The sequence below is a fragment of the Arachis duranensis genome, chromosome 6 (assembly GCF_000817695.3).
Source record: "Arachis duranensis cultivar V14167 chromosome 6, aradu.V14167.gnm2.J7QH, whole genome shotgun sequence".
NCBI lineage: Eukaryota > Viridiplantae > Streptophyta > Magnoliopsida > Fabales > Fabaceae > Arachis > Arachis duranensis.
In genome coordinates this window covers 29,363,903-29,372,695 of record NC_029777.3, presented here as the reverse complement: position 1 = coordinate 29,372,695, position 8,793 = coordinate 29,363,903, and the positions used below count along the sequence as shown (strand labels likewise).

General features: G+C 39.5%; 1 protein-coding gene and 1 non-coding gene across 2 annotated transcripts; one reads left to right on the top strand and one right to left on the bottom strand.

Moving 5' to 3' along the window:
- Window positions 1-2,492: 2,492 nt before the first annotated feature.
- LOC127740351 (small nucleolar RNA R71) lies at window positions 2,493-2,600 on the bottom strand. The gene has a single exon (XR_008001029.1). It is a non-coding gene; the product is annotated as a small nucleolar RNA R71 (small nucleolar RNA).
- A 3,329-nt stretch (window positions 2,601-5,929) lies between these two features.
- On the top strand, window positions 5,930-7,481 carry LOC107493717 (uncharacterized). Its single transcript, XM_016114775.1, has 2 exons — window positions 5,930-6,529; window positions 7,350-7,481. The coding sequence occupies exons 1-2, from the start codon at window positions 5,930-5,932 to the stop codon at window positions 7,479-7,481; spliced, it is 732 nt and encodes a 243-aa protein (XP_015970261.1).
- Window positions 7,482-8,793: the final 1,312 nt, after the last annotated feature.

Sequence of the window (8,793 nt, the reverse complement as noted above, 5' to 3'; positions counted from 1 at the left end):
AGCCATCATAGCCCACGTTAGTTGTCACGTTAACTACATTAACGTGGTAGCTAACGTAGAGGAGGAAGAGGAGCTCCAAGGTTAGTGGTAAAAGTGATTGCCACTAACGTTCCACAAAGGCACAATGAAGCCACGTTAAGAGTCACGTTAATCCAATTAACGTGAACTCTAACGTGGGATGAAGAACCAATCACCAACGTTAGTGACACTCACCTTTGCCACTAACGTTGGACCAACCCAAGAGTGTCCACATTAGTGGTCATGTTAAGACCACTAACGTGAGAGATAACATGGAGCTAAGCATGATAAGCCAACATTAGTGACACTCACCTTTGTCACTAACGTTGGAGATGGCAATATACACCCACATTAGTATAGGGAAAGGCGGCAAAATGCAACGTTATTGGAAAAGGTGAGTCCCAATAACGCTTGCGAAGGACCAAGAGGCAACATTAGTGGTCACGTTAGTGCCACTAATGTTGATTATTTAGGGTTGGAACGTTAGTAGAAAAGGTGATTGTCACTAACGTTCTCGAACCCACATCCTCACTTAACGTTAACGCCACTAACGTCCTAACTAACGCCCATGCCTAACTCACACTTTTCTGCAAACAAAGCTGAGCCCACTAAAAATTGTAACTACTTCAACTCAAAGATCAAAGGCCCATATCCAAGACTTGAAGAACTCACTAGAAGATCAAGAAGAGTAGTATATATAGGAGTAGTTTTAAACTATAGAGAAGCTTGGCACTTTTGGAGAACTACACTCTATATATTTACTTTCTGCATTTTCTAGTTTTGTTAAGCATGTACTCTTTTCTACTATTTTTCATTTCCATTTTTAGAGCTATGAACAACTAAACCCCTTTCATTGGGTTAGGGAACTCTGTTGTAATTTGATGGATCAATTATAGTTTTCATTCTTCTTCCTTTTTCTTTTCTCTTGATTTACTAGAAAGTTTTCGATCTTAATCTAATTGGTTAGTTGTCTTGGAAAAGAAACTCTACATAATTGGATCTCCTCTGAGCATTGGAAAAGGGATGAGGAGATCATGCTAGAAATGCTTTCTCATGTTGGACCAAATTGGGGTTTGGGCGGATATAATCAGTGACCATACTTCATCTCTTCCCATGAGCAATTAAATCAAGGAATTGGGTAATTGTTCAAGTTTAGAGAGATTGGATTGCCAAGGAATTAGGATCCAATGACTTAAGATTGCCAAGGAGATCAATGAATGCATTGATTGAGGAAGAGATTAAAATGAACTTGATCCGGAGAATGCAACATCTCCTAAGCCCAATGAATTCTCTATCTCTGATCCTACCCTTTCTCTTTACTTTATACCATTTACTTCCATGTTCATTTCCCCATATCCCCATTTAAGATTCTGCACTTTATTTTCTGCAGTTTACTTTCCTGCCATTTAATTTCCTACAAATCTCAACTACATTTCTGTTTAGCTCAACTAGCACACTCTTCCAACTAAAGTTGCTTGACCAATCAATCCATGTGGGATTCGACCTCACTCTATTGTGAGTTTTTACTTGACGATAATTCGGTATACTTGCCGAAAGGAAATTTGTTGAGAGACAAGTTTTCGTGCATCAAGTTTATGGCACCGTTGCCAGGGATTGATTTTGTATCGACAATGATTAAGTTGGAAGTTCACTAGATTGAGCATTTTCTTTTCATTGTTTAATTTTCCTAGTCAATTACTTTTAGTTTCAATTAATTCTCTTCCTCACCCCCTATCCCCTCGTTATTTTCTTTTTCTTTGAATTTACTTACAATTCCGCTCACTAACCCACTAACTGTTTGATAATTTGCACCACTCACACTAACAGTCACTCTAACAAGAATAATCACTTTATTTTATTTCCTGCTGTGTGCTCTGTTGGTTGTATGACAGGGAGAAGAAGCGGAGCTTCAACTTTCTTTGATTCCGAACCTGAGAAGACCCTCTGTAGATTAAAGAGGGAAGCAAGAGGGAAAAGAGTTGTTGGTGCTGAGAAAGAAGAAGAGTACTTTGAAACAAAACATGGAGGAGAACTTGGAAAACAACCATGAAGAAGAAGCTCATAACCATGCCAGAGAAGGCCTTGTGAATCATGTTAGGTAAGAGAGGAGAGTTCTAGGCTCTTACATCAATGCAAATCCAGGAAATTGTGGAAGTAGCATCCAAAAGCCCACCATACATGCCAACAACTTTGAATTAAAACCCCAACTCATCACCCTTGTTCAGAATAACTGCTCATTTGGAGGAAGTGCCCAAGAAGACCCCAATCAACATCTAACCACCTTCCTAAGAATATGTGACACTGTGAAGTCTAATGGTGTTCATCTGGATGTCTATAGACTGCTTTTGTTCTCTTTCTCACTCAGGGACAAAGCATCTAAATGGCTGGAATCCTTTCCGAAGGAGAGCTTAACAAATTGGGAAGATGTGGTGAACAAATTTTTGGCAAGATTCTACCCTCCACAAAGAATTAATAGGCTGAGAGCTGAGGTACAAACCTTCAGGCAACAAGATGGTGAAACTCTCTATGAGGCATGGGAAAGGTTTAAGGACTTAACAAGAAGATGCCCACCAAACATGTTTAATGAATGGGTTCAACTGCATATTTTCTATGAAGGTTTTTCTTATGAGTCAAAGAAGGTCGTAGACCATTCATCAGGGGGCTCTCTAAATAAGAAGAAAACCATTAAAGAAGCCATAGATGTCATTGAGACTGTGGCTGAGAATGACTACTTCTATGCTTCTGAAAGAAGCAATACTCGAGGAGTAATGGAGCTGAACCACATGGATGCATTGCTGGCTCAAAATAAGATGATCACCAAGTAGCTAGCAGATTTTACCAAGAAGGTGAAAGAAAACCAAGTTGCAGTAGTCATCACCTCATCACCAGCTCATGAAGGAGTAAATGCAGGAGAAGAAGGTGACTAGGAACAAGCTAAATATGTTGGAAATTCACCCAGACAGACCCATCATCCATACTCCAAAACTTATAATTCTGGTTGGAGAAACCACCCTAACTTTGGATGGGAAAATCAACAAGACCAAGGCCAAGACCAGAAACGCCACAACCACAATTCCAACAACAATGCAACTCACCAACATACCTCACAGTGATCCTATAAAAATTGATTCTTGAATCCAGAAAAAGCAGAAAAAGAAAAAGCTTGCATGCGAAAAAAAAAGTGGCAAAAAAAACAAATAATAAGAAAGAAAAAACTAAAAAGCAAGCAGAAAAAGCCAAAAGCTCTTTAAACCAAAAGGCAATAGCAAAAAGCCAATAACCCTTTAAACCAAAAAAGGCCCAAGGCTTTGAGCATCAGTGGTTAGGAGGGCCCAAAGGAATAAAATCCTGGCCTAAGCGACTCAAACCAAGCTATCCCTAACCATGTGGTTGTGGCGTGAAGGTGTCAAGTGAAAAGCTTGAGACTGAGCAGTTAAAGACGTGGTCCAAAGTAAAAAGAGTGTGCTTAAGAATTCTGGACACCTCTATCTGTAGACTTTTGATGCACCCCTATTTTGTGGTACATTTTGTGCTTAATTTTAGGTGAATTTTATCCACTTTTTCCACATTTATTTAAGGAAATAGCATGGTTTCATAATTTTCTCCTAAATTGTGCTTAAGTGTAAAAAATGCTTTTTAGGCCCTTAAATTGTTAATTTTGATTCACATTTGATTCCACTAGATTCCTTGATGTGTTTGTTAATGATTTTAGGATGAAAAGGCTAAGAATGGATCAAAGGAGTGAAGAGAAGAGCATACAAAGTAGAGAAATCATGGAAAACTAAGGATTTGGGATGCACTCATCGACACACACGCGCAACAGACGTGCACGCGTGAATCTGAAGTTGCAAGGCGACGCGTACGCGAACATGGCGCGTATGCGTGGATAGCAAAAATGCCAAGCGATGTGTACGCATGACCCATGCATACGCGACGGTTCTTGCATGTGACCCACTTAAAGTGAATCTGCTAGGGGCAATTTCTGGGCTTCGCATGTCCAAATCCTACTCACTTCTGATGCTATTAAACCCAAGGATTGAATGAGGATTAAAGGAGTTAGTTACCAAGTAGTCAGAGTTTAGTTTGGATCATGTTTTAGTTAGTTTCTAGAGAGAGAAGCTCTCCCTTCTCTCTAGAATGAGGATTAGGATTAGGTCTAATTTTTCTCTAGATCTAAGTTTAATTCATGTTTTCGTCTATTTTTCCCTCTCAATTTCTTGTTGCTACATCTTGTTCTTCTATTCTTTTGTTGTAATCTCCTTTATTTTGTATACCTTGTTGTGTATACACTCTTGTTCCTTTTATTTTCTTTTAATGCAATTTGAGATAATTCATGTTAATTGTGCCTTCTTTGATTGTTGTCGTGAATACTTTGCAATTAGTAGTTATTAGATTTCATTCTTGTTGTCATTTTAATATGCCTTTCTTTTATGCCTTCCAAGTGTTTGATAAAATGATTAGAAGGAAGCTAGAGTAGAAATTTCTCCTCTTGGCGTAGGTTGAGTAATTAGTAACACTTGAGTTATCAAACTCCTTTGTTAATTGATAATTGAAAGTTGCTAGTTGATTTGAATTTCACTAAAGCTAGTCTTTCCTTAGGAGTTGATTAGGACTTGAGGAATCAAATTGATTAACTCCACTTGACTTTCCTTCATAGGTAGAGGTTGACTAAGTGGGAGCAATGGAAAATTCTTGTCACAATTGAGTATGATAATGAGGATAGGACTTCTAGTTCTCATTCCTTGCCAAGAGCTCTCTTAGCTATTAGTTTTATTCTTGCAATTTACTTTTCTAGTTCTCATTCCTTACCCTTAAACTTCACCTTCTCACTTGAATATGGTTTGATTGAAATAGACGGATGACTTAGAGCTCTTTGTGGAGTTAAGAGTAAGAGGGAATTGTGTAGTGGTTGGAAATTTGATATTGAGCTCATTATGGTTGAACTTTCAAGGCATAGGCACCATGGTTGGATGAATGTAGGTTTGTGTGGGTCTAGAAGGAAAATTTGGTGTGCTAAGGAGAATTCTGTGTGTCAACCACCCGGATGGAAGAATCATGATGACCAACTAGAGGAGGGGTGTGAAAACAAGATATGGGATCCCGGATTGCAATATGAAGACCAATTTCGGGAGCTCATATCTTGGGTAGAATTTCACCTAAGCTTGGTGAAGACGGTTGGAAATCCTAGCAACCATTTGAGGAGCAAGCATCCTTGGAGATTCAAGGATGAATACAAGCATAAGCCACCATGATGAGGAATCTCCTAAATGTCCAATTTAAAGACGTAAACTAAAAGTGCTAGGTGGGAGATACCCCACAACTGAGGAGTGGGAAATCCTTAAACACCCAACTTCAATGCAACAAGAGATCAAAGGAAGAAAAGCAAACGGAGGAATACCAGACTATTGTCCAAGACATCTCTAAAGGTGTTGAATGCTCAGAGAGGAACATCATTGGCGTTCAACACCAAGAAGGGGTATTCATCCCTCGCGTTGAATGCCCAAATGGGGGCAGCAACCTTGGCGTTGAATGCCCAAGTAAGGGTGGTCAGTCACCTACTGATAACAACCCCCCTAAGTAAGCTAGTAACTCCCCTTCCAATACACAAGACACTCAGCCTTCATCAACGAAGATTGATGAGTATAAGGCTAAGATGTCATTTCCTCAGAAACTCTGTCAACAAAAAAAAGATAAACAGTTTGCTTGCTTTGTGGATTATCTTAGAATATTAGAGATCAAGATCCCTTTTGCAAAGGCTCTTAAACAGATACCTTCTTATGCTAAGTTCATTAAGGACATCTTAAGTCATAAGAAGGATTGGAGAGAGACAGAAATAGTCCTCCTCACTGAAGAGTGCAGTGCAATAATTCAAAATAACTTACCAGAGAAACTTAAGGATCCTAGAAGTTTTATGATACCATGCACTCTAGGGAATGCTTGCACAAGGACAGCTTTATGTGACCTTGGAGCAAGCATCAACTTAATACCTGCTTCATTAATAAAGAAGTTTTACTTGACTGAGGAAGTCAAACCAACCCGCATATGCCTTCAACATGCTGATGGTTCTATTAAGATACCATCAGGCATAGTTGAAGAAATGATTGTCAGGGTTGGACCCTTTGCTTTTTCAACTGACTTCGTGGTGTTGGATATGGAAGGGCACAAGAGTGTATCCCTTATCCTAGGGAGACCCTTCCTAGTTACAGGACAGACCCTTATTGATGTTGAAAAAGGAGAAGTAACCCTGAGAGTCAATGATGAAAAGTTTGTACTAAATGCTATCAAGGCTATGCAACATCCAGACACCCCAGAGGAATGCATGAGCATTAACCTCATTGATTCCTTGGTGGAAGAAGTAAACATGGCTGTAGGACTCAATGAAGGGCTGAATAACATCCTTGTTGATGCCCAGCCTGATTTAAGTGAACCTTTGGAAACTCCTAATGAAAAGGAAAAACCTCCAAAGCTTGAGCTCATGCCATTGCCATCTTCCCTGAAATGTGCATTTCTGGTATCCTGTAATCATAAGCTCTGCCTTAGAGCCACAAGAAGAAGACGCATTAATTAAAGTGCTCAAGACCGCACTTGGGTGGACTATAAGTAATCTTAAGGGAATTAGCCCAACACGATGCATGCACAAAATCCTACTGGAGGATGATGCCAAACCAGTGGTGCAACAACAAAGGCGACTAAATCCAGCTATGAAGAAAGTGGTGCAGAAGGAAGTCACTAAGCTCTGGGAGGCTAGGATTATTTATCCGATTTCTGATAGCCCATGGGTGAGCTTTATACAAGTTGTTCCTAAGAAGGGATGCATGACAGTGGTTCATAATGAAAAGAATGAACTGATCCCCACAAGGACAGTTACAGGGTGGCGTATGTGTATTGACTATAGAAGGCTCAATAACACCACCAAGAAGGATCATTTTCCTTTACCATTTATTGATCAAATTCTAGAGAGACTAGCAGGGCATGCTTTTTTATTGCTTCCTGGATGGATATTCCAGATACAATCAAATAGCAGTGGATCCTTAGGATCAAGAGAAGACAGCATTCACATGCCCATATAGCGGATTTGCCTATAGGCGAATGCCATATGACCTGTGCAATACACTACCACCTTTCAGAGATGTATGCTATCTATCTTATCTGATATGGCAGAAAAGTTCCTTGAAGGGTTCATGGATGACTTCTCTATCTTTGGAGACTCATTTGACTCCTACCCTGATCATTTGGCCCTAGTTTTGAAAACATGCCAAGGGACAAACCTGGTTCAAAACTGAGAAAAATGCAACTTCATGGTGACTAAAGGCATTGTTCATGAGCACCAGATTTCAAACAAGGGGATAGAAGTGGATCAAGTTAAGGTGGAGGTGATTGAACAATTGCCACCACCTACTAATACCAAGGCAATCAGGAGTTTCCTAGGACATATAGGATTTTACAGGAGGTTGATGGGATGATTAGTGTCAATCTAGAATTTTAATCAATAAGAAGATCAAGTCATTGTCATAGTATAGTCCTAGACCGACAAATAATCCTCTTGGTCAAATTTTGATTTGGTTGTCACAAAGTCAACCCTAATATAAAGTAACCAAGAGTATTGGTCTCGGGTCGTCTTCAAGAGAATGGACGAACATGTGCGTCAATATTGGTTAGAATTCCAGGGTTGGGAGTCATAAACAAGAATTTAAACTACTAAACTTAACATGCAAGAAATCTTAAGGTGCAAGAAACTAAATCAAAGCAATCAAAGCAAGGTATAAGCAATTTCAATATAACAAGAGAACATATAAAGCTACTTCTTTTCTAAGACTAAGTAAACAACTAAACTAATTATAACAAGAATCAAACAATTGGGATTTTTGGGTTTTAAATATGAATAATAAAAGCAATACTTGGCTAGGCATAGGAATTAGGGTCACCATCCTTGTCTAATAACCATATCTTGACAATTATGAGGAACCAAGCTCATTAAGTCTACCTCTATGCTCGAAGTACGTATAATGTCTACTTCAACACTTAAGGTACGTCAAATGGCTTGATCAATCTCAACTCATAAGTCCTAATCCAACTACTAATTTGCTTCGTAGTAGATTAGTGTCAATGGGTATCAACTTGACCACTAGGGTTCTCAAATCACCAAATCAATTAGACCCAATGACTCAAGATCACCCAATTCCCTTAGTCTAGGCCAAGAGTAAAGAAAACTACTCCATAATCAAAGGAAACATTTCATCAAACACATGGTATTGGTGCGCGAAATTGTGAACAATACTTTTCACAACTCTCATAATCCCCGGTCATGAACCCCAAAAACTTGGTGTTCAATACCATGGCATTAACACAACTTCGCACAACTAACCAGCAAGTGCACTGGGTCGTCCAAGTAATAAACCTTACGCGAGTAAGGGTCGATCCCACGGAGATTGTTAGTATGAAGCAAGCTATGGTCATCTTGTAAATCTTAGTCAGGCAAACTCAGATGGATGTAGGTGATAAACGCACAAAACATAAAGATAAGGATAGAGGTACTTATGTAATTCACCGGTAGGAACTTCAGATAAGCGCATGAAGATGCCTTCCCTTCCGTCTCTCTGCTTTCCTACTGTCTTCATCCAATCCTTCTTACTCCTTTCCATGGCAAGCTTATGTAGGGTTTCACCGTTGTCAGTGGCTACCTCCCATCCTCTCAGTGAAAACGTTGCCTATGCTCTGTCACAGCATGGGTAATCATCTGTCGGTTCTCGGTCAGGCCGGAATAGAATCCGTCGA

Excerpts from the sequence above, each read along its gene's own strand:
- LOC107493717 (XM_016114775.1), top strand. The coding sequence starts at position 5,930 with ATGATACCATGCACTCTAGGGAATGCTTGCACAAGGACAGCTTTATGT. Across the intron at positions 6,530-7,349 it reads CCCTGAAATGTGCATTTCTG|ATTTCAAACAAGGGGATAGA; the intron begins GTATCCTGTAAT and ends CATGAGCACCAG.